Below are 27,074 nucleotides of genomic sequence, written 5' to 3'. Positions count from 1 at the left end.
TCTTAAGAGCCCCAAAGCAGAAATAACTCAAGTATCCATTAACTGATGGACAGATAAACAAAATGTAGTGTATCTGTACAATGGAGTATTTTTAAAGAACAAAGGAATGAAGTACTATACATGCTACACCATGAATGAACAGTGGAAACATTATGCTGTGTGAAAGTAGCCAGACTCCAAAGGCTACATGCTACAGGATTCCATTCATATGAAATTTCCAGGACAGGCAAACCCATAAAGGCAGAAAGTAGATTACTGGCTTCCAAGGCATAAAAGGAGGGGGAAATGGGTAATGACTGCTAATGGGTATAGAGTTTCTTTAAGGGAATTAGAAAATGGTGATGACTATACAACTTTGTAAATATACTAAGAACCACTGAATTATACAATTTGAAGGGACAAATGTACAGTATGTGAATTATATCAATGATATAAATGTTTAAAAAATGATAAATAGGGAAATAATCTAAATATTTACTTCTAATTCATTCATTTGCACAAAGGACCATAATTCTTTACCATAAAAAAACTGCCAATTAAAAAGTCATACTCAGCTTTTGTTTTCAGGAATCAGTTTCTGAATTAACTCTATCAAGATAAGCAGTAACCAGAATGTTTATGAGAGTTGGCCAGAGACACTATCAGTTCATTTCCCCATCAGAAATTAAATCTTTCTATCACTATTACCTGATACTCTATTTTGGTACTTAAGACTAAATGACTTAAATGAGTTATGGAAACACATGAAAATGAGAACACAACAATCCAACATCTTCGAGATGCAGCAAAAGCAGTTCTAATAAGGCAATATATAGCAATATAGTCCTACCTCAAGAAATAAGAAAAAGCTCAAATAAACAACCTAAACTTGCACATAAAGGAATTTAAAAAAAAAAAGAACAAAGTCCAAGGTGAGTTGAAGAAAATAATTAAGAATCAGAGCAGAAATAAATGACATAAAAATTAAAAAACAATAGAAAAAAATCAGTAAGAGGCACCTAGCTTGCTCAATAAGAAGAGCATGTGACTCAGTCTTGGGGTGTTGAAATCAAGCCTCACATGGGATGTAGAGATACTCAAATAAATAAATAAATTTAAATAAAAAATAAAAGATCAATAAAGTTGAGAGCACCACTTTTATTCAATATGGTCCTGGAAGTCCTAACTACAGCAATCAGACAAGAAAAAGAAATAGAAGGCATCCATCCATACTGATAAAGAAGTTGTTAAACTGTGACAGTTTAATATCCATCGAGTATGGATGCCTTCGCAGATGACATGACATTCTACATAAAAAATCCTAAAGACTCCACCAAAAAACTACTAGAATAAATTCAGTGAAATTGTGGGATACCTAGAAATCAGTAGCATTTCTATATGCTAATAACAAAGTACTAGAAAGAGAAATTAAGAACATAATTCCATTTACAACTGCATCAGAAATACTAAAATATAACAAGGAGGTTAAAGACTATATTCATGGATTGACAGAATTAGTATTGTTAAAATGTCTATACTGCCCAAACCTATCTGCAGATTCCAAGCAATACCTATCAAAATACCAAAAACATTTTTCACAGAACTAGAACAAACAATCCTAAAATTTGTATGGAACTATAAAAGGCCTCAAATAGCAAAAGTAATCTTGAGAAAGAAAAATAAAGCTGGAAGTATCACAATCCCAGATTTCAAGATACACTATAAAGCTACAATAATTAAAACAATGGTATTGGCACAAAAATAGACACAAAAACAGAACAGAATAGCGAGCCCAAAAATAAACCCGTGCTTATGTGGTCAATTAATCTAAGACAAAAGAGGCAAGAACATGCAAAGAAGAAAAGACAATCTCTTCAATAAATGGTGTTGGGAAAACTGAAGAGCTACATGTAAAAGAATGAAACGGGACCACTTTCTAACATCATACACAAAAAATAAACTCACAATGATTAAAGACTTAAATGTGAGATCTGAAACCATAAAATTCCTAAGAAGAACACAGACAATAATATCTCTGACACCAGCCATAACACTTCTCTAAATATGTTTCCTAAGGCAAGAGGAACAAAAGCAAAAATAAACTATCAGGATTACATCAAGTAAAAAGCTTTTTGCACAGTGAAGGAAACCATCAACAAAGCAAAAAGACACCCTACTAAGTGGGAGAATATACTTGCAAATTATATATGCAGTAAGGAGTTAAAGTCCAAAATACATAAGGAATACAACTCAACACCAAAACAAAACAAAATAAAAAAATTCAATCAATTAAAAACAAGCAGAGGACCTAAACAGACATTTTCCCAAAGAAGACACGTAGGTAATCAATAGACAAATGAAAGTATGCTCAACTCCTGTAATCAGGGACATGCAAATCAAAACCACAATGAGATATCACGTTACACAATTAACATTGCCAAGGACTAAAATAAAAAAGACAAGAAATAATAAGTGTTGACAAGGAAGCAGAGAAAAAGGAATTCCACACTGCTAGTGGGAATGTAAATTGGTAATAGTCACTGTGAAAAATAGTATAGAAGTTCCTCAAAAAATTTAAAATAGAAATACCATATGACCAATAATTCCACTACTGGGTTTTTACCCAGAGAAAATAAAAACACTAATTCAAAAAAATATAAGCACTCATATGTTTATTGCAGCATTACTTACAACAGCTAAGATATGGAAGCAACCTAAGTGTCTATCAACAGACAAATGGTAAGGAACATGTAGTGTACATATACAATGGAGTACTGCACAGCCTTAAGAAAAGATGAGATTGGGGGTGCCTGGGTGGCTCAGTGGGTTAAAGCCTCTGCCTTAGGCTCAGGTCATGATCCCAGGGTTCTGGGATCGAGCCCCACATCAGGCCCTCTGCTCGGCAGGGAGCCTGTTTCCTCCTCTCTCTCTCTGTCTGCCTCTCTGCCTACTTGTGATATCTGTCTGTCAAATAAATAAATAATCTTTAAAAAAAAGAAAAGAAAAGATGAGATTGTGCTATTTACAACAAAATGAACGGACCTAGAGGGTACTGTGCTAAGTAAAATAAATCTGAGAAAATAAATACCATATGATTTCACTTATAGGTGGAATCTTAAAAAAAGATATGAAAAACAAATAAACAAAAAGCAGCATCAGACCTATAGAGAACCAATGACTGCCACGAGGGGGGTTTGGGGGGATAAGCAAAATGGGTGAAGGGGAAAGGGAGATGCAGGCTTCCACTTACAGAATGAATAACTCACAGGAAGCATATCTAATTTTCTTTCTAAGGAAAAGCCAATTAAGTGACTGAGGCACCTAGCTAGTTTGGTCAGTAGAACATGTGAACTTGAACTCAGGTTTGTGAGTTCAAGCCCCATGTTGGGTGTAGAACTTATTTAAAAAAAAAAAGAAAGAAAGAAAAGAAAAGAAAAAAAGAACTGTGAACACAAAAGATTTTCTTTTCCTGCTAAGTACATTTCTATAACTAAACTTGGTGCTATATACAATTACATATTTCTTTTATGCAGGAGGCCTGGAGCACTTAAGAAAAATAAACCCCTTCTTGCAGTCTAAGAGATAGGCAGCAATCACATAAAAAACTGTCATCATTTAAACATTCCAGGAGTCATAGTGTCTAAACAGCCATTCTGGCTTATGAAGATAAGAGGAGAGATTCTAGAAAGATGGCAGAAGAATGTGTTTGTAAATGAATAAATGATGAAATGTTAGGTAAGAATAATAAAAAAAAAAAACCTCTAAGAAACATAACCTGGTAAATAAGGAGTAAAAGGCAATGCATTATCATGGCTTGTGTATGCTATATAAAGGTCATATTCATAATAACACCAGCCACTGCAAGTTCCAAGGTTTCTCACATAACAAGAAATCCTTCACAGTGCTAGCAGCTATTTTTGGATTCAAAATCTTAACAAAACTTTTAATGTTTCATTTCATCAACCATATGTAAAATACATAAAAGTCAGTCTGTATTACACATAAGATTTATTCAGTTTCTCAGCATATACTACATTCATGGGCCATCTAGCATTGTGTGTACTAAGAAGAGTAAGACACTCTCTCTACCCTTATGGAGTTACAATTTAGGACTGGAAAAACACACACTGACATTTGAAATAATAATGAAAAAAAAAACCATAAACAAAATGTGAAAATCACAGAAGTGGAAGCAATTAACTTTGCCTAGGGGAATCCAAATTGATTTCACAAGATCATATGTAAGCAGAATTTTAAAGGATGAATGGAAGTCTGTCAGGTCAAAAAAGACAGCATGGCATCAGAGGCAGTAATATAAATTAGAACATGAAGGCATAAAATACATGTTATGTTTCTGAAGAAGGAAAAGCTGAGTGTAGCTGAAGTGGGTGTGGTGGTGAGTGCAGGAGTGAAACCTCAGAGTAAGAAAAGGAGCCCGCTTAGGAAGGGCCTTAGAGGATTTGCTACCTCAAGGAAAAAGTATGGGAAACAATCTGAAATATTTAAAAGGTAAGTGACATGATCAGGTCTGTGTAAAAAGGAAAGCAGAATTCCTATACAATAAGTATTAGAGAGTCTAACATAAGGCAGGCACTCAATTAGTGATACAATTATTAATATTATAAAATGTACATAACAGTAACAAAAAGAAGAATCACCTTATATCTTTGATGGTCGCTCGTTTCAGGGGATCAACCTGCAGCATATGCATCAAAAGAGTGGCAACAGAACGATTGAGATATTCTGGAATATAAAAAACGCCCCCTCGGATCTTCTTAAATAACGTAGGTACATGCTCATCATCAAATGGGAGGGTGCCACAAAGAAGGGCATATAAAATAACACCACAGCTCCAGATATCAACTTCAGGACCTGCATACAATCTAAGAGAAAACAGGACAACACCAACCTGAAATGCAAGTGCCATTTGTTCTCATCCAAGTATACCTGCTTTTGTACACACATGGTGTAGACTCGGTGTATATTCATTTGCAAGCCTTTAATGAAGTCCATGGCCACACCTCAACACTCAATGCTTGTTCGCCATAGAAAATTAGTCTCAGCAGTTACTATTCAAGCTTTCCAAAAGAAAATGTTACTTTGTCACAAATTCACAACTTACCAATTAACTAATTAAAAAATATAAAACTTACTATGCTTGGTTTTCTTTTAAAGGAAACATCAAAGTAAATGACCATAAACTTGAAAAAATACTACTATAGTGTTTAGGCTAAATCCTTTTACCACAAAACTATAAGAAAGAAAAATGCATACAAAATAGAATTTTCATCCCTGATGTGCCTATTTTAAAGAGTTTCTGAAGAATTAAAGTGCTGAACTAGTCCTGTAGCAATCTCTTTGACAGTATTTGTCCTGTATCATGTTATCCTGAGTATGACTTTTATTCTAATCACTTGTTAGATTAGCTCATGGAACTAAGATTACCTTTGCTCCACATAACCTGTGTCTAGAATATTATTCCTTTTTTCTCTCACCTTTCTGCAGTACTAAAATGCCTCTGATACCCCACTGACAAATTCAAACCTGGGTCTGAGGTAACAAAGGAAATCTCTACAATTCCAATTAAAAGAATATAAGCAATTTCAAAAAATTGCTGCCCCTCATTTATATCATTTGTGGTACTTGTCCAAAACTCCTATACCTGCTCCTTGTGATAATACCTTTTCTTTATTTTCTCTCAGCGAATTCGGTTAACTTTTTAAATCAGACATTGGTCACTGTAAAAGTCTTCTGTTTAACAATGCAATCTGTGTAAATATTTTTTGAATATACCAATGGGTAAGTTCCAATCCCTACTTAAACAGTTTAATTTCAGGAATGACAATACTATCCCCGAAAAATCTCATTCTTCTCAAGACAAAACATAAAATTATACTCTATACAGTACCTTATAAAAGAATACATAAATTATTATTTAAGGACAGTGTCTGGTAAGTAAATGATGACATTAAATTTAACAAATGCTTTCTCTTATCCATACTTTTCCAAAATGAAGAAAATCATGATTTGTTTCAGTCATTTTTTTTTAATGGAAGAACTCCTTAAATATACTCATAACAAAATCTAAACCAAATGTTTAAAAAATTGTTTAATGTAATTGTTCTCTCTTCAACAATGGAAAAATTAAAGGGACAATTTGTTCCTATTATGTTAACAATCTCATCCTCTGAAAAGAACATATTTTAATTAAATGTTATTAGAATGAACAAAAGATTATAAAGAGCTTACTCTCTCCACTGATCTACTATTACCTGCCCGAGATGACTTCAGGTGCTGCATAATTTGGAGACCCACAACTAGTTCGCAGAAATTCACCATCTGACATCATGTTAGACAATCCTGAAAATAAGAGTAATATTTACTTTGTGCTAGATATTTTTATACATAGACGTAGATAAATGCATGAAGAAAAATGTCAAGTCTTCAATGTTTTGTATATCATATTTTATAATTATTTTAAAACAGTGGCAAGCACTTGAGAGACTTAGAAGACTATCTCAGAGTGCTTACACTCTGACAAAAAAGATAACGCACATCACATATGATTGGAATTAAATTACTTTTCTAACTAAAAATGTTGATTCACTTGGGTCACCTGGATGGCTGTTGGCTGAGCATCCGACTCTTGGTTTTGGCTCAGGTCATGATCTCAGGGTTGTGGGATCAAGCCCCATGTTGGGCTCCATACTCACGGAAAATCTGCTTGGGATTCTTTCTCTCCCCACTTCCAAGGCCCTTCCCCCAACTGGTGTTCTCTCCAAATAAATTAACCTTTTTTAAAAAATGTTGATTCAGTTCACAAATATGAGGTTATTCTAAATTACATGAACTTTTCCAAACATAAAAGCATCAAAATATTATTTATCCATTTCTACAGTTGAAAGAAAGAAATAGAGACCATTACTTTTTATCCTGTACTTTCAAAGCCTTTTAAAACAATTTCTAAGTAGAAAACAGACAAGTTCCAATTTATAAAGATTACATTCCAAAAGCTTTTAGTTTGGAAAGCTTTAATTCAACATAGAAAAAATAATCTATGGGGCGCCTGGGTGGCTCAGTGGGTTGAAACCTCTGCCTTCGGCTCAGGTCATGATCCCAGGGTTCTGGGATCAAGCCCCGTGTCAGGCTCTCTGCTCAGCAGGGAGCCTGCTTCCCTCTCTCTGTCTCTGCCTCCTCTCTGCCTACTTGTGGTCTCTGTCTGTCAAATAAATAAATAAATAATCTTTAAAAAAAAAAAGAAAAAATAACCTATGGAACCAAAAATCTAGTTGAAGTATCATACTAAAGAGTTTTGCGATTTTAGAGAAGGAAGAGAAATAAGAAAACTAGTTTCCTACTTTTTAGATTAAAAACAAGGTACAGACAAAGAGTTTACATAAGCAACACTGAACTCGGCACATTTCCATCTCTCTTTCTATAACCTCTTACTTCCTAATCCTTTTGCCAAACACCCTACTATGGTACTCTTTCCAGGAATATTTACCCCAGAAACTGTTTGGTGCATTTAAATTTACATTTTGTTTTTTGTTTTATACCTGACAAAAACTCCTATTCTTTGTAGCAAGTAGTTAGATTTTACCCTGAAGTCAACCCTTGATCAAATGGGAAAGGCTGTAAGACTTCAAAACTGCACGCAAATTTTCAGGTATTTCTCTTTAAGTGCATTCATCAAAGGAAGTGCCCATATTTTCATTAGATTTTCCAAAGAGTTTGTGACCCCTCCCCCCAAAAAAGACGGGTTTTCCTTTAGGAGAAAATGCATATTAAATGGACATACCTTAAAACTGGCCCTCTAAACTTCTCTAGAACCATGTGCATTTTTTAATTTGTGTTTAAATGAACCTAACAAACCAACATGGAGACTGTGCATTAGCCCCTTTTTCATGGTATCAGATTTATAAAATTGAAACTGCAAGTTCATAGTTCTTCAATAGTTGCTCCTGACACACTTTAAAAGGCAACTAGTTCATTTCTGAACAACTATGGAGTTACATACCAAAATCGGCTATCTTGGCATTCATGTGAGCATCCAACAGCACATTCTCTGGTTTCAGGTCTCGATGAACCACCATATGCCTATGGCAGTAATCCACAGCTGATAGAATCTGCTGAAAGAGCCGCCTTGCTTCCACCTCTTCAACCTAGCAAGTTTAAAAGAAGCTTCACTAAGAATATTTGAGACATGTACACAGCAAGAGTTTTAGTTTCATAATCAGCCCAAATGTAACTGAGCAAGCTAATTAAACCAGACTAGAATTCTCAACAAATCAGACAAAGAAACCAGAAACTTGCATTAGAGTTCAACATGTCAATCAATAAGGTTCTTTTTTTGCTCCTAGGCTAGGAAGATTTAATTTTCAATTAATATTACTAAATTTGTACAATGTTTTAGGCAATCAACAAGTAAAACATAATGTAAAACAGAACTTATGTGAAAGTGCTAAGAAAAGGAAATCCTTGAAGCTTCAACATAATGTTATGGAACAGATTTTTCACTGAAATCATGTTGGCAATTATGTGGAATATGTTCCCTAAAATCACTATTTTTTTTAAAGATTTTATTTACTTGCCAGAATGATGGCAAGAGAGGGAATACAAGCACAGAGGTGTGGGAGAGAGGCAGAAGCAGGCTTCCCTCTGAGCAGGCAGCCCCATGTGGCCTGGGATCATGACCTAAGCCAAGGCAGACACTTAATGACTGAACCATCTAGGGTCCCAAAATCAGTATTTTGAAAGGTATATATGTATATTTTTAAGATTTTATTTATTTATTTGAGAGAGTGAGAGAGCAGGAGGAGGGGCAGAGGGCAAAGCAGTCTCTTCTCTGAGCAGGAAACCCAACACAGGTCTCCATCCCAAGACCCCGGGATCATGATATGAACCAAAGGCAGATGCTTAACCAAATGAGGCAACAGGTGCCCCAAAAGGTGTATATTATTTTAAGATTTTATTTTTAAGCAATCTCTATACCCAGTGTGGGGCTTGAACTTACAACCCCAAGTTCAAGAGTCTATGCTCCATCAATTAAGCCTGCCAGGCACCCCTGGAAGGTATATTTTTTAAGAAAGAAAAAATGTCTAATATTCTGTATCTTTAGTTGGTCTTTATCACAGAAGCAACCCTGACTTTGAAGATATCTTTGTGGTTTGCTATTTCCTACTATCCTCTTCTTAGCTTAGGGGCTTATTGTACTAGATAATAAATTACTCACCCGTCCATGTTTACAGATGTAGTCAAATAATTCACCACCAGACACATATTCCATTACCATAAAAAAATCTGTTGGAGTGCTGATCACCTGGTATCTTTTTTGTAAATGAAAAAAAATGATTAAAAAAATGTTAGTTTTTTAAAAATTAAGCTGGTAATATTATTGCTACAATTTTGTATTCCAACGTTTTATAATATTTTAAGACAGCAAAAAATTATGTTATCAAAACAATCACAGAGATACAAACACAGCCTTACAAACTTCTCTGCTTTCTGAGGTTTATAGACTTCTCTTCAGATCCTCCCTTTCATGTTTACAAAATCTTTGAAATCATTCATTCTTCAACAACTAAGCATTCATTTCTCCATTTAAACAAAAAAATTTTTATGGTCCATAGAGATCAGGTATCATATTTAAACATAATTTAAAAATATTCTTGCTAAGCCTAAATTATACCACAAGAGATTTAATCAGTGAAATGCAGAAAGTGGTCAAATGACATTTTCTCCAACAAACAAAATGTGAGAAAAGGAAAGGGGGAAGGGAAGCTATAGATTTATAGTAAATCAAGAGACATACTGACCTACTGTCAAGAGACATACTGACATACTGATGAGTTTGCAGATTAAAATAGTAATATTTGGGATTTGCTTCAAAATAATTTGTGATGGGAGAAGTGGGAAGAAGCAGATAAAACAATACACTGGCAACTGCTGAAGCCAAATGACAAATACATGAGGCTTCATCAGTTTGCTTTTGTATATATTAAAAACATTCCATAATGGGTGGGGCATATGGGTGGCACAGTCAGTTAAGCAACCAACTCTTGGTTTCAGCTTGGGTCATAACCTTAGGATCCTGAGATCAAGCCTGGCATTAGGCTCCAGGCTCAGCATGGAGTCTGTTTCAGCTTCTCTCTCGCCCTCTGCCTTTGCCCCTCCCCTGTGCTCCCTCTCACTTTCTCTCTCAAATTAACAAATCTTAAAAAAAAAAGGGGGGGGGGCGCCTGGGTGGCTCAGTGGGTTAAAGCCTCTGCCTTCGGCTCAGGTCATGATCTCAGGGTCCTGGGATAGAGCGCCACATTGGGCTCTCTGCTCAGCAGGGAGCCTGCTTCCCCCTTCTCTCTCTCTGCCTGCGTCTCTGCCTACTTGTGATCTCTGTCTGTCAAATAAATAGAATCTTAAATTTAAAAAAAAAAGTTCCATAGTAAGAAATTAAGTAGAGAGATGAATGTATTTTTTTAAATTTACTTCTAGGCATTTAAAGCTGAGACCATTAAAAAGTGAAACTCAAAAAAAAAAAAAAAAAAAAGACTCTTAGCTGTATTTCAAAAAAATTTTCTTAAAAGACAACTTCCCAGGGCACTTGGGTGGCTCAGTGGGTTAAAGCCTCTGCCTTCGGCTCAGGTCATGATCCCAGGGTCTTGGGATCGAGCCCCGCATTGGGCTCTCTGTGAAACAGGGAGCCTCCTTCCCTTCCTCTCTCTTTGCCTGCCTCTCTGCCTACTTGTGATCTCTGTCAAATAAATAAAATCTTTAAAAAAAAAAAAAAAAAAGACAACTTCCCTGGGGTGCCTGGGTGGCTCAGTGGGTTAAGCCTCTGCCTTCCGCTCAGGTCATGATCTCAGGGTTCTGGGATCAAGCCCCACATGGGGCTCTCTGCTTGGCAGGGAGCCTGCTTCCCCCTCTCTCTGCCTGACTCTCTGCCTACTTGTGATCTCTCTCTCTCTCTCTCTCAAATAAATAAACAAAATCTTTAAAAAAAAAAAAAAAAGACAACTTCCCCCCCATATAACCAATTCTACCAAAGTTTTAAAAACAAATTAAATACAATTAATGTTTTAACTGAAGGTTACATTTAACACACATAAATGAACAACTGACTGATTTTTTAAATAGTTTGCTTTGTTTATAAAGGATTATCTAAATCTGGTTGATTATAAGCAATATCTAACTTATACTGAGTTACTATTTAGAGACACGAAGTATGTAGTTTTTGCATGGCTTACAGGCACCCAGTGAAGGCAGAAAAGGAGCTGAAAAGTGACCCTGATGTCACCCTTTAGAAGGTCTCAGAAGCAGGAAACCTTTCTGGTAAATTAGTCCACCCAGATGGGGTACCTTTAATTAATATGCACAATAGCAATTCTGTGCTACATGGTGGTTCTGGTTACTATTAAAGAGGAAAGAAAAAAGGGCCAGGTCATTGGTGGTATAACTACATATTGCACATTTTTAAAAAAGACACATCATGTATGAACACTTAAAAAAAGCAAAATATTAAAGGCATAGTATGAAAATGATTATAGAGTTTCAGAAGAAATATTTCTAATAGCAATCTTCAGTCTTTGGGATGAAAAATGACAAGGTAACTCACTTTATATAAAATAAACTAACATATTTGAGGAATTGGGTTGAAATTACTTCAAATGAACTATGAAAAGGGAATTTTACCTGAGAACTCCAGAAGAAATTGTTCTATAAAAGCAATCTCACCAGGCACCAAACTCTAACTGAAAAAAATGAATTGTGCCAAGCAGGAGTACCTAGTCACCTTACTGTAGGCTAATATGATTTATTAACAGACTTCTCCATCACTTTTCTACCCTGTTACATCTTTGGGGCTTATGAGAAAAACAGTGATGAAATTTTAATATATTTAGCTGCTGATTCTTTCAAGTATATCACAGGTCTTCAGTGGATACTGTTGGACTGAACTATTTCATGAAACCTCTAACTCCACAGTAGCCACTGTCCATGTCAAAGGCCAATCTAGAGCAATGAAAATCACAGCCAGCATTACCGAGTACTTGCCATGTGCCAGACACTGAGCTATTAAATAGTGCTATCTACTCTTTGTTAAAAACCTACTTGTATTGTACTTCATGAGATTGACAGCTCCTCTTTCTACTTGTAGAGCCTACAGCCTATTCAGGAAGACACATATTAGACAATAATTCTTTTCAAAAGAATCTGTTCTTCAGTAGTCCCCTAATCAAAAACCAAGAAAACAAAGAGGCAACCCACGGAATGGGAGAAGATATTTGCAAATGACAGTACAGACAAAAGGTTGATATCCAGGATCTATAATGAACTCCTCAAAATCAACACACACAAAACAGACAATCATACCAAAAAATGGGCAGAAGATATGGACAGACACTTCTCCAATAAACACATACAAATGGCTATCAGACACATGAAAAAATGTTCATCATCACTAGCCATCAGGGAGATTCAAATTAAAACCACATTGAGATATCACCTTACACCAGTTAGAATGGCCAAAATTAGCAAGACAGGAAACAACATGTGTTGGAGAGGATGTGGAGAAAGGGGAACCCTCTTACACTATTGGTGGGAATGCAAGTTGGTGCAGCCTCTTTGGAGAACAGTGTGGAAATTCCTCAAGAAATTAAAAATAGAACTTCCCTATGACCCTGCCATTGCACTCCTGGGTATTTACCCCAAAGATACAGATGTAGTGAAAAGAAGGGCCATCTGTACCCCAATGTTTATAGCAGCAATGGCCATGGTCGCCAAACTGTGGAAAGAACCAAGATGCCCTTCAACGGACGAATGGAAAAGGAAGATGTGGTCCATATACACTATGGAGTATTATGCCTCCATCAGAAAGGACGAATACCCAACTTTTGTAGCAACATGGACGGGACTGGAAGAGATTATGCTGAGTGAAATAAGTCAAGCAGAGAGAGTCAATTATCATATGGTTTCACTTATTTGTGGAGCATAACAAAAAGCATGGAGGACATGGGGAGTTAGAGAGAAGGGGGTTGGGGTAAATTGGAAGGGGAGATGAATCATGAGAGACTATGGACTCTGAAAAACAATCTGAGGGGTTTGAAGTGGCAGGGGGGTGGGAGGTCGGGGTACCAGGTGGTGGGTATTATAGAGGGCACGGATTGCATGGAGCACAGGGTGTGGTGAAAAAATAATGATACTGTTATGCTGAAAAAAAAATAAATGAAAAAAAAAGATTAAAAAAAAACAAAAACAGAACTATGAAAAAAAAAAAATCTTCAGGGGGTTCCCATTGCTCTTTGGTCCCGAGTCAATCATGCCCCTGCCTGAGTCTGTACTGTTTCCTCTTTGATGTCCCACAGTCGCCCTGTGTATTTCTTTCTTTCACTCATTAATTGTACTGCATTTCCTTCTGCCACAGAATCTTTGTACAAGCAGTTTCTGCTAACCTGAATCCCGTACCTGACCTGTACTCCGCCCTTTAACAGTCTGCCAGTCATCCTTTCTAGCTTCGCTTAAAGGTCACTTCTTTAAGTCCAAGTCAGCCCTTTTTGCTTGCACAAAAGCATTCCGTTAGCTTCAGAACATGTGTCTCAGTTTGTGATTAGACAATGATTGGGTGTGGACCTAGCAAAGTATCTGTAATCAAGTAGGCATTTAAGTAAACATATTAAGTATCACTTTTAAATAATGTGAGCAGATTGGAGGAAAACCAGAATAATCTGAAACAGAAATTACTGCAACAATATGACAAAAATTCAATGAATAAAATGTCAATTAACCAGAATGAGGCCGAGACAAAAGGAAACATGATTTTTAAAATAAAGAAATCCAAATCCAAATCCAGCTTCATATTGGGACTTAGGGAAAAAGGCCAATTCCAGGATTATGTTCTTAAATCTAGCCAAGTAAGCCAAATTTTTGTGCCCTCCAAAATAATAATCACATTGAAGCATTATAAGAAATTCAATAATGAAATTCATATATTTAATACAATAATAAACTAACATGCTTTAAAATTTTTTTTTCAGAAACAAGTATTTCTAATTAATAAAATAAAATTCAAATATCCATAAAAACCTCAAGCATTCTCCAGCTGACCAAGTTATATGCATCTTTAGGCAATATCCATTTATATAGCATATAGAACTCAGGAAAAATCTTTCCAAAGTTAGGCAAAAGTCAGTATTCATGAGTATGCCTTTTTGATGGTTATACCCATAGAGATTTCAAAATATTATTTCTATAGCTGCATATACAGAATAATATGTTTCTTTATTTAGAAATCAGTTATTAAAGAAATGTAATCATTATCCTTGGTTCATGGCACCTGTCTTTACTGGTCCTTGAATGGCATACTTTTATTTAGCTAATTACTATTTTTAATATTATAATAAGCACCTACAAACCCATCACCCAAACAAAAAACCTAGGACCTCAACAATACCTTCCATCTAACCATACAGTGGAGTTATCTTCCCCCTCCCACTGCTTCTCCTAAAGCAAGTTACCCATCATCCTGAATCCCCTTCCTGCTTCCCTTGCTTTCTCTTTTATACAGTTTATATATATATACACACATATATATATATATATGTATATAAACTATATACACACACATATATATATATATGTGTGTGTGTATATATATGTGTCTGTGAGGGTATCCCCCTGTCTTCATATATATGTAAAATTCATATTCTTATGTATATTTTTATTTTAATTGCTCTTAGCTTTAAAAAAGGGTATGATGTGGTCCCCTGGCTGGCTCAGTCAGTTAAGTGTCGGACTCTTGATTTCCGATCAGGTCATGATTTCAGGGTCCTGGCATAGAGGAAGTGTTGGGCCCCACACTCACCCCAGCAAGGAGTCTCCTTAAGGATTCTCTCTCTCCCTCTCCTCTGCTCCTCCCTCCGCTTGCATGCCCTCTCTCAAATAAATAAATCTTTAAAAAAATAAAAATAAAAAAGAGTATCAGGATATATGTATTATTTGGGGACCTGTTTTATTGAGATTCATCCACATTGTGTTTGCTAGTTATCTGATGTGACCAATGCATAAAATTTCATTGTATTTATTTATCTACTCTCCTGTTAACCGAGAAGCTATTTATTCTTCCAATCTAGGGCTATTTATTCATCCAATCTAGGGCTATTTATTTACCCACTCTACCACTAGAGGATAAACTGTTGCCACATTTTGCTATTATAATAGTGCTGCTGTAAACATTCATGTACGTGGCAAATTTTCTCTTTGATATATACCTATGAGTGGAATTGCTGAGTCATAGTTCATGTGAATGTCCAATTATAAGAGGTAATGCCAACTATTTTCCAAAAAGATTTTAGTAATACTAAAATCCTTACAAAGTTTGTAGATTTATATTTTCTCCAACTCCTGCAAAATATCATACACATTTCTTATTAAATGCTCATTCCTGCATCCTGTCCATCTTTATTAAGTTGATCATGCTTTATTTATGCATGGATATACAGAATAAATCAGTATCTTTTCTAACACTCTAGAGTATAAGATTATTAATATGCCTTGATGATTAACTTCATAAAAAGTACGTTTTCAATCAATTCACACTGAATTTGGCTTTCAGACACTCTGTAAGGAGATCTGTATATATCTCTAAAAAATAATCGCCTTAGGGGCCTGGGTGGCTCAGTGGGGTAAAGCCTCTACCTTCGGCTCAGGTCATGGTCCCAGGGTCCTGGGATCCAGCCCCACATCAGGCTCTCTGCTCAGTGGGGAGCCTACTTCCCCCTCTCTCTCTGCCTGCTTCTCTGCTTGATTGTGATCTCTGTCAAATAAATAAATAAAATCTTTTTTTAAAAATCGCCTTAAAAAAATGTATGTGTATATACCTGTGCATACTACTGTCATGCACAAATGTAACAAATCATGAATGTCATCATATATCCCATCAGGTTTCCTGATTAGCTTTTATAATGCTTTTCTGGTATGTGTTTTAATATTTTGATTGAATTAGGATCCAACTATAATCTATACATTGTAATTGATTGACATATCTCATGTTTCTTTTAATTTATAGGGCTGATCCTCCACCTGTTTTTTCTTTTTTTCCTTATGCATTCATTTGTTGAAGAAGCCGGTTGACTTGTCCTGCAGAGGATTCCATGGTCTCATTTGACTGATCCATCCTCTATGGCAACATAAGGTACAGTTTATAGCACCCTCTTAGATCTACAGACTAGATCAGATTTCATTTTGATTTTTATTTTCCTTTGAAAGCCTAGATGGTACTGGGCACCTCCAAGCAAAGGCATATAATATCTGTCTCTCTTTTTTGAGGAATTAGCAGCTATTGCTGATCAGATCCTCAATTTATTAATTCACAAGGAAAATTTAAATGCTGGCCAATTTGCATAGTCTGATAATATATTATGATCTAAAGGAAATCCTCACTCAAAATCTCCTTCCTCAAAAACTCCACTGTCTCTGAAGTACAGGCCATCGGATTACACACCCAATACCTTTTTTTTGTTATAGTCATCAACCTAACTCTCCCCACTCCCTTTCATTCTGACTTAATGTCTTTTTCCCCCATTGCTACTGTTGTACATGATACACACATGGATGACCTGTACAATATATGGCCTCTAGTTTCCTTGACCGCTTCACCATCCACCATACCCAGCCACTCACATCATGGTCATTTACTATCAAATACTAACTCTTCCAATTATTCTTCCCACCTACTAAAGGACTTGGTTTCTACAATTAGCTCTTCTTTCTCCTGTACCAGTCTCTCCATCTTGACCAAATTATCCCCTTTGGTGTACAAGCATTCTATAACATCTTTCATCTTAAAAAAAAAAAAAAAAAAGACAACAAGCCCTGTTTAGAACTCACATTTCCTCTCATTACCACTATTTCTCTCCTCACCTTTAAATAAAATTCCTGAACTGCATATTATTACTAAGTCCCCTTCTTCAGCTCAAATTCTCTCCTAACCCCCTCAAAACAGGATTTTGCTTTCATCATTACAATAAACTGGCCCTTTGGAAAGACACTAGCAACCTCCACCTTGCCAAATATAATGGGTCAATTCTCAATCTCATCTTACTCAATATTCAGCAGTATAAGGAACAGCTAATAATCTTTCTTTCTTCAAATATATTCTTCACTTGGCTTCAAGATACCATATTCGCCTGGTTTTCCTCCAACCTCTGAACTGTTCATTTTCATTCTCCTTTGGTGGTTCCTCCTCATCTTGGACATCTTAATATCATTATGCCCTAGAGATCAATCCATAGACTTCTTGTTTATCTATACTCACATCCTTGGTGATCTTATTCAGTCTTCGGACTCTAAATATCTTAAGTACATCTACATGCTGATGACTTTCAAATTTATCTCTATCTTAAACCTGTCCCCTTAACTCTGGAGTCATATATTCAATAACTATTTATAGCTCTACTTAGATGCCTAGTAAGTATCTCAACGTCACAAAACCAAAATCAAATTCTTGATACCATCCTCCAATACCCCACACCTCAAACTTGTTTCTCCTATAATCTTCTCCATTTCACTTAATAGCAACTCTATTCTTTTCTCCCCAAGCCAGATAACCATGGAGTCAATCACTGCCTTCTCTTTTTTCACAACCCTCATCTAATCTCTAAGCAAATACTGTTACCCTACCTCAAAAGTATATAGAGAAGATAGTTACTTCTCAACATCCTCCAGACTTAGCTCTATTCTAAGCCAACAACTCTTCTACCCCACAGTACTGCAACTGACTCCTAATTGGTTTCCCTGCTTCAATATAAGTCAGGTCATATCAGACCTCTGACCAAAACCTTCTAATGGCTTCCCATTTGGCTCAGAGTAAAAGCCTAAGCCCTTACAATGATTTATAATACCCTACAAAATCTGGTTCCCCTTTATGTCTCTGTCCTCATCTCTTAGTACAATCTCTTAGTACAATTCCCCCTAGATCACTTTGCTCCCTTGATCTCTCCACCTCAGAGCCTTTATGTTCCCTCTATTTGTTATTTTCCTGCTCCAGATAATCTGCATGGCATATTCCCTCACCTTTTCATGGTCTAACTTACAACTTATTTTACTAACTTAAGTTTCATTGTCTACCTACTCACTGCCTCTCACCCACCGCCACCCCATTATACCCATACACGTGAACAGAAGCTCCAGAGCAGCAGAGATTTTGCTGTCATCTTTTTGTTTGTCAGTATATCCCGAGTGACTCAGTGGTGTCATTTGCTAAATGAAGGGATGAAAAAGCTAAATTTCTGACCTCGCCTTCCTCCATTTTCCTACACATATTCTATTGGCCAGCCAAACAAGACAGCTGCTCCCAACATAGCATGTTCTTTATATTTTCATTATTTTGCTCTTATTGTCCTCATAGAACCATCAGGGCTTTGTTCAATTGGCACCTCTTTACTTATATATGCTGTAAGTAATTAGTAAATACGTATTACTGTACTAGGTGCTAGGGACATAAAGATAACATCTAATATCTCCATTTAGACGTCTAATGGGATTCTCAACTTAACATGGCCAAAACAAGTATCCTTAATATCCACCTGTACCCCAACATGACTCTCCACCATTCTTCCTACCTCAAAAAATAGCCTCATTATCAGCACTTAGTTGCTCAAGCCAAAATAAAAAATCCCATTGCTTAGCCTCCCTCCCAAAAAACAAAAAAGCCCTGAAAACTTCAGTTACTTTATTAACCTCAGTAACTCATTAACTTAACCTACAAAATATTTATATTGAATCCATAGATTTCTCTCCACTTAGACCAGTGGTATCAAATAGAACTTTCTACAATGACAGAAATGTTTTAAATAGCCTTACAATAGTCATTAGCCACACATTGCTATTAAACACTTGAAATATGGTTTGTTTGACTAGAGAATGAAATATTTTAATTGATTTAAATTTATGCTACATGTAGCCAGTGGCCACTGCACTGGACAGCACAAATCTATAGACTATCACTTCGGTTAAAGCCACCATAATCATAATCTCTTAGTTGGACTACATGACAACAGATTCCTAACTGGTCTGGTTCCACTTCTGCCTCCATACCGGTTCTATACTATAGTAACATCATTACACTAGATGGCTAGATCTTAATAATCTCTCAGGTTTTAGCTCAAGCTCTACCCCAGTGAGGCCTTCCCACAACTTAATCTGAATTAGCATTTACTGCTTGCTAGTCACACCCTAGAACAGTAGTACCACCTTTCATTCTCCTCAAGGCACTTATCACTGCCTAAAGTAATCCTGTTAACTTGCTTACTCACTATCTAGAACTGTTAGATAGATCTAGAACAGAGGCTCCATAAAGGCAGAAACCTTGTCTTTCACTATCATATGCCCAATGCCTAGAACAGTTCCTGTTAGATACTAGGTACTTAATAAAAGTGTGCTAAATAAAAGAAAAAACAAACATAATTCCTGCTTCTAAAGAACTTGATCTTGTGGGGGATACTAATAAAAACAAATGAGCAAGTGCAAAGTAATGTCAAGGGCCTTAGAAAGGCTGACTACTGTGGTACACAGACAATGATGCCTAACACAGACTTACAGAATCACCTGTAAAGGCTAAGACCTAAATGGCAAATTGGAACTGGAAGCTTAGGGAAACGGAGGTGTGGGAAAAGCTTTCTAGGCAGAAACAATAGCTGAAGGACAATAAGCAAAAGACAGTGGTGACAATAAAAGCAGAAAGAAATAGACTAAGAAGATATTTAGGGAAAGGGGCTGCAGAACTCAATGATTAATTATATGTACAGATGAGAGAAACAGAATTAAAGATGAGCTCGAAGTTTTAGGCTAGAAAATTGCATGAATGGTATTGTCACCCAAAACAAAACAAAACACTGGGATGCCTGGGGGGCTGAGTCATTAAGTGTCTGACTTCAGCTCAGGTCATGACCCCAGGGTCCTGGGATTGAGCTCAGCCTCAGGCTCCCTGCTCAGCAGGAAGCCTGTTTCTCCCTCACCACTCCCCATTTAGGTACCCTCTCTCACTTCTCTGTCAAGTAAATAAATAAAACCTTTAAAAACAAAACAAAACAGAACAGAAAAAGTCTGGGAAAGAAAAAAAAAGTTCAACTTAGTTTCAAATGATTCTATGACTTAAGAAGGGAAATATCCAATAAAGAGTTCAGTAAGTGTGTTCAGGATTCAGGAGAAATAGCTGGCTCAGAAATAATAGTTCTGGAAATCTTTAGCACAAAGATGACAAATGACAACCATCGTAATAGATGGGGTCAACCAAAGGTGGTTCACTAACATTACCCTAGCTCACAATGCTGACATGCATCAATATTTAATGGCCATGAAGATAAAGAGGCCCATAAAAGAGAGTCTTAAGAGGAGGAGAGAAGGAAAAAAGAAAATCAGAACACTGTGATGTTATAGAAACCCAGAGAATACAACATTTTAAGGTGGTGATGGTGAACACTGTTAAAGAGCTGTCTACAGGTTGAGTAAGATAAAACTTTAAAAAAAGTGAACAGACAAAACTAGGTCTACCAAATAAGTAAGTACTGATCTTCTGATTCGATGAAGTGAAGTTCTCTAAAGCTGGAAAAGAACAGCAAATAAAACCTAAACGCAGCAGAAGAAGAGAAATGATAAAAATCAGAGTAGAAATCAATGAAATAAAAAGCAAAAGAATAGTAGAATATCAACAAAACTAGGAGCTGGTTCTTTGAAAGATTTAATGAGACTGATAAACCCCTGGCCAGAATTTTCAAAAAGAAAAGAGAAAGGACCCAAATTAATAAAATCATGAATGAAAGAGGAGTGATCCCAACCCACAAAACAGAAATACAATTATAAGAACATATTATGGGGGGGCACCTGGGTGGCTTCGGGGGTTAAAGCCTCTGCCTTCAGCTCAGGTCATGATCTCAGGGTCCTGGGGTCGAGCCCCGAATCAGGCTCTGCTCAGCAAGGAGCCTGCTTCCCTCTCTCTCTATGCCTGCCTCTCTGCCTGTTTGTGATCTCTGTCTGTCAAATAAATAAATAAATAAATAAATAAGAACATATTATGGGCAACTATATGCCAGCAAATTAGATAATCTGGAGGAAATGGATGCACTCCTAGAGACATATTAAACTACCAAAACTGAACCAGGAAGAAATAGAAAACCTGAACAGACCCATAACCAGCAAGGAAATTGAAGCAGTCATCAAAGATCCCCCAATAAACAAAAGCCCAGGGCCAGATGTAAAATTCCCAGGGGAATTTTACAAAACACTTAAAAAAGAATTAATACCTATTCTTCTGAAACTGTTCCAAAAACAGAAATGGAAGGAAAACTCCAAAATCATTTTATGAGGCCAGCATTACCTTGATCCCAAAACCAGACGAGGAGAATTACAGACCAATATCCCTGATGAACATGGATGCAAAAACTCTCACCAAAATACTAGACAATAGGATCCAACAGTACATTAAAAGGATTACTCACTACAACCAAGTGGGATTTATTCTGGGCTGTAAGGTTGGTTCAATATCTGCAAATCAATCAATGTGATACAATACATTAATAAAAGAAAGAATAAGAACCATATGATACTCTCAGTAAATGCAGAAAAAGCATTTAACAAAGTACAGCATTCTTTCTTGATCAAAACTCAAACTCTTCACACTGTACAGAGAGAGGGTACATACCTCAATATCATAAAAGCCATCTATGAAAAATTCACAGCAAATATCATTCTCAATGGAGGAAAACTGAGAGCTCTTCCCCTAAGGTCAGGAACACAGCAGGGTTGTCCACTATTACCACTGCTATTCAACATAATACCAGAAGTCCTAGCATCAGCAATCAGACAACAGAAAGACATAAAAGGCATCTGAATTAGCAAAGAAGGAGTCAAACTCTCACTCTCTGCAGATTTTATGACACTTTATGAGGAAAAGCCCAAAACTGCTAGAACTCATACAGGAATTCAGTAAAGTATCAGGATATAAAATCAATGCATAGAAATCAGTTGCATTTCTATACACCAACAATAAGACAGAAGAAAGAGAAATTAAGGAGTTGATCCCATTTACAGTTGTACCCCAAACCATAAGATGCCTAGAAATAAACCTAACCAAAGAGGCAAGGAATCTGTACTCATAAAACTATAAAGTACTCATGAAAGAAATTGAGGAAGGCACAAAAAAATGGGAAAATGTTCCATGCTTATGGATTGGAAGAACAAATACTGTGAAAATGTCTATGCTACCTAGAGCAATCTACAAATTTAATGCAATCCCTATCAAAATACCATCGACTTTTTTTCAAAGAAATGGAACAAGTAATCCTAAAATTTGTATGCAACCAGAAAAGACCCCGAATAGCCAGAGGAATGTTGAAAAAGGAAAGCAAAGCCAATGGCATCACAATTCCAGACTTCAAGTTCTATTACAAAGCAGCAATCATCAAGACAGTATAGTACTGGAACAAAAACAGACACATAGATCAATAAACAGAATAGAGAGCCCAGAAATGGACCCCCAACTCTACGGTCAACTAATCTTCAACAAAGCAGGAAAGTATGTCCAATGGAGAAAAACAGTTTCTTAAACAAATGGTGTTGGGAAAATTGGAAAACCACATGCAGAAGACTGAAACTGGACCATTTCCTCACACCACACACAAAAGCAGACTCAGAATGGATGAATGATCTATATGTGAGACAGGAATCCATCAAAATCCTTGAGGAGAACACAGGCAGCAACCTTTTTGACCACAACCAAAGTAACTTCTTCGAGACGTATAGCCAAAGGCAAGGGAAATAAGGGCAATAATGAACTATTGGGACTTCATCAAGAGTAAAAGCTTTTGCACAGCAGAGGAAACAGTCAAAACCAAAAGACAACCGACAGAATGGGAGAAGATATTTACAAATGACTTATCAGATAAAGGGCTGGTACGCAAAATCTATAAAGAACTTATCAAACTCAGCACCCAAAGAACAAATAATCCAATCAAGAAATGGGCAGAAGAGGCACCTGGGTGGCTCAGTGGGTTAAAGCCTCTGCTTTCAGTTCAGGTCACAATCCCAGCATCCTGGGATCAAGCCCCGCGTCAGGCTCTCTGCTCAGCGGGGAGCCTGCTTCCCTTCCTCTCTCTGCCTGTTTGTAATCTCTGTCTGTCAAATAAATAAATAAAATCGTAAAAAAAAAAAAAAGAAATGGGCAGAAGACATGAACAGACATTTCTGCAAAGAAGACATCCAAATGGCCAACAGACACAAGTCAGGAAATGACAGATGTTGGTGAGGATGTGGTGAAAGGGGAACCCTCCTACACTATTGGTGGGAATGCAAGCTGGTATAGCCACTCTGGAAAACAGTATGGAGTTTCCTCAAAAAGTTGAAAATAGAGCCACCCTATATGACCCAGCAACTGCACTACTGGGTATTTACCCCAAAGATACAAATGTAGAGATCCAAAAGGGAAGGTTCACCCCAATGTTTACAGTAGCAATGTCCATAATATCCAAACCATGGAAGGAGCCTAGATGTCCATTGATAGATGAATGGATACACACACACACACACACACAATGAAATATTATGCAAATTTCAAAAATGAAATCTTGCCATTTGCAGCAGTGTGGATGGAACTAGCTGGTATTATGCTAAATGAAATAAGTCAATCAGAGAAATTGTTAATCAGAAGACAATTATCATATGATCTCACTGATGTGTGGAATTTGAGAAACAAGAGAGAGGATCATAGGGGAAGAGAGGAAAAAATGAAACAAGATGAAACCAGAGAGGGAGACAAGCCATAAGAGATGCTTAATCTCAGGAAACAAACCGAGAGTCGCTGGAGGAGAGGGTGGGTGGGAGGGATGGGGTAGCTGGGTGATGGACATTGGGGAGGGCATGTGCTATGGTGAGTGCTGTGAATTGTGTAAGACTGATGAATCACAGACCTGTACCCCTGAAACAAATAATACGTTATATGTTAATTTTAAAAAAAGGGAAGTTCCTTAAGAACTACAGGGAAGAAAAGAAAATGAAGACAAAAATCAACAAATTCTAGTTCATGGGAAAGTTTGGAGTTTCCTTTGATTCCTGTTTACTCTTTTCAATTTTCTCCCAGTGGGATTGTACAATTTGAGTTAATAGAGAAATCGTGCAATAAATATCCTACATTCTTGGTTTTTGGTTTTTCAGCTTTCTTGCTAGAGAAACTAGAGGCCCATTCTGTAATAAGGGACCATTCCTGGCAGTTAGTCCAAGACTGCACAAAACAAACAAAACCACTAAAAGGATCAGGTCTCTCTCCCTGTTTAAATCACTAACACTGTTAGAGGCTATGTCAATAAGCTTGTTCTATAGCAAGGATACATGAGTACTTTTTCTTTTAATTCAGTCTGCAATTAAAGAGGCAATCTGGCTGAATGGATTAAGCCCAAGGCTGGAAGCCAAAAGCTTTAAACATTAAATTCACCTCTGCGAATTACTTTCTGATCAACCCTGAGAATGTTCTACATCTCCCTCACAAAACAAAATAGCAAATAGTTAAATAATTCTAAACCAGAATAAGATAATTAGCTAAACCAAAATTTGAAATAATAATTACAGAGATGAAGGCAAGAAAACACTGGTAGATTTGACATAAAAAATAAGCTTTTAAATCCTCATGACAGTTGCAACTGCATACTTACAAAATCTGATTTGCATTTATAGGAACAGAACAGAAACTAGGGCTCATACTCTAAGTGGGCAAAATTTCTCTGGGGTCTTTCAGGGTTGGCATTCTAAAAAGGATGAGGTCAAGAAACAAGACAACCACAGAGATCTCTCCCTTCACACTCATTCTGGCATGTAATACTTTTAGTCTGGCTTTCCAGCTTTCTCCTCTTATAGAAGTGGCTGCTCAGTAAGGAAGAGCAAAGAGATTTAGTTTAGAAGCCACTCAGTAATCAGATCAAGTCATTATTAACATGGAGTCGAAGTCAGATATGAACTGTTTCGAGTAGGGGAAAAACAGTTTAGAATCCTGCAAGTGGACTGAAGTGAACTGAAAGCTTGTAAATTACCTATTCCTACTTTAAGCCAATTGTCATCAAATACCAGGCATTATACCACTGCAAACACATCCCCATTTTAAAATTAAGGAAACAAAGAATAGGAGAGCTGGGTTTCCAAGCTAGTAGCATAATTCTTATGCTAATCTTAAAAAGTCTGCATATACATATTCTGGATCATCTGGAATATAGGTCCTAGACTATAAGCTTGTAATCAATCATGCACTGCCATGATCAGAGACCTCATTTCTTGTTTATGTTGATGAAGTGAACTTCATATGAAGAGGACACTGAAGGTAACTGTTAGAATCCCAGCTACCCAACAGCAGAACAAGCCCCTCCAGAAAAAGCCTTCTTGAACAGTTAGGCACATATACATATTGTTGGTAAAATGCACTGAACATACCAATTTGCAACACTTCACTAACAATAAATGTAGCTAGTATGAGTAAAGACTAAACACATGCTCCCAATCCGAGCAATAATTACTGGATAAGCCACTCGTTTAAGGATTTCAGGAATGCTCCCGTATTAGTTTCCTACTGCTGCCATACTTCAAATTTGGTGGCTTAAAACAACAAAAATATATTATCTTGTAGTTTTATATAAGTCTGACATATCTCACTGGGCTAAAATCAAGGTTGGCAGCAAGCCTCTAAAAGAAAACATTTTTATTTTCTAACTTTTAGAGAGCCTGCATTTCTTAGCTCATGGCCCTCTTCCTCCATCTTCAAAGTCAACAACAGCCAGTCGCATCCTTCTCACATTTTATCACTCTGACCTCACTTCACTTTCTTTTTTTTTTTTTTTTTTTTTTTTTTTTTATACCTCAAATAGATTCTTTTTTTATTTTTTTTTATTTTTTTTTTCCCAATTTATTTATTTTCAGAAAAACAGTATTCATTATTTTTTCACCACACCCAGTGCTCCATGCAAGCTCACTTCACTTTCAAATCTCCTTCTGAGCCTTGACTCCCTCTTTCACTTTTAAGGACCACTGTGATTCTACTGGCACACCCAGAAAAACAAGGAAAATCTCCCTATTTTAAGATCAGCTGATTAGCTACTTTAAATCCATCTATAACTTTAATTTCCCTTTGCCATGTAATGTAACATATTCAAAGATTCTAGGGATTAGAATGTCTTGTGGGAGGGGGGCATGATTCAGTCTACCACAGCTACTATGCTAGCCTTGTCCCAAGGCAAATAATGTACCTCTGCAGATTACCTAGGTGTTCCTTATTGACACTGACATCCAAAGACTGCTCACTAACAAAGTTTAGGCTAAATATAATGTCTGATTATAGTGAACTAGCAAACAAAGCCTCAGGGACATTAATGATTTTTTTTTTACTTTCAATATTATTTGAATCAAAACATAAATAAGGATGTCCTTCTACTATTTAAATAACAATAATTTGGTTTTTGAAAAACAACATTATTTATCACATTATATAACAGATACTACTTCAAATTTCATTGACTTCATTGTCTTATATTTAAATTGTGAATTTATCTTGGTTTCATAATTGTGTCAAAGTTCTAAGGATATGGAGTTTATTACACCTACTTTTACTAAGTATACTTAATATACTTAAGTATATACTTAAGTAACAATATACTAAAAATAAATCAAAACCAGGGATCCACAAATTTATTTTTTCCCTAAAAGGAATTCATATAACTTTGTTTTGAGAAAGACTGGAGTATTGGAGTAAAGCATTAATAGCACAGCATTTGGAGTCAGTTATGAACTCAACTACCAGTTCCTCAACTTACTGGTTCTTTGACCTTGGATACATTGCTGATACTCTTTAGATATGCAATTTCTTTATTTATAAATTGAAAACAATAATACCTACTCTATAGGTATCATGAGGATAAAGTGAAATTACATCTGTAAAATACTCAACACAGTTCCTAGCCACAAGCAGGTACTCAACAAGATTAATATTTATTTTACAAAACTCTATCCAAGCTTTAAGATTAAAAAGAAGACAATTTTCAGTGTTTAGCATATTACATTTTCTCACTAAATATTACACT

The 27,074-nt window shown here is 36.3% G+C and overlaps 1 protein-coding gene across 2 annotated transcripts in view; it reads right to left on the bottom strand.

The window, feature by feature from the left end:
* The window catches only part of PRKAA2 (protein kinase AMP-activated catalytic subunit alpha 2), a 72,074-nt gene that overhangs the window by 9,519 nt on the left and 35,481 nt on the right, over window positions 1-27,074 (bottom strand). For both annotated transcript variants that reach the window (XM_044238326.1, XM_044238327.1), the window contains exons 3-6: window positions 9,212-9,305; window positions 7,997-8,141; window positions 6,252-6,339; window positions 4,638-4,862 (exon numbers count right to left, since the gene is read on the bottom strand). In XM_044238326.1, the coding sequence (XP_044094261.1) occupies window positions 4,638-4,862; window positions 6,252-6,339; window positions 7,997-8,141; window positions 9,212-9,305 (552 nt within the window). The remainder of the gene's footprint in view (window positions 1-4,637; window positions 4,863-6,251; window positions 6,340-7,996; window positions 8,142-9,211; window positions 9,306-27,074) is intronic.

The sequence above is a fragment of the Neovison vison genome, chromosome 2 (assembly GCF_020171115.1).
Source record: "Neovison vison isolate M4711 chromosome 2, ASM_NN_V1, whole genome shotgun sequence".
NCBI lineage: Eukaryota > Metazoa > Chordata > Mammalia > Carnivora > Mustelidae > Neogale > Neogale vison.
The sequence above is the reverse complement of the archived record's forward strand: the minus strand, read 5'-3'. Positions and strand labels throughout refer to the sequence as shown.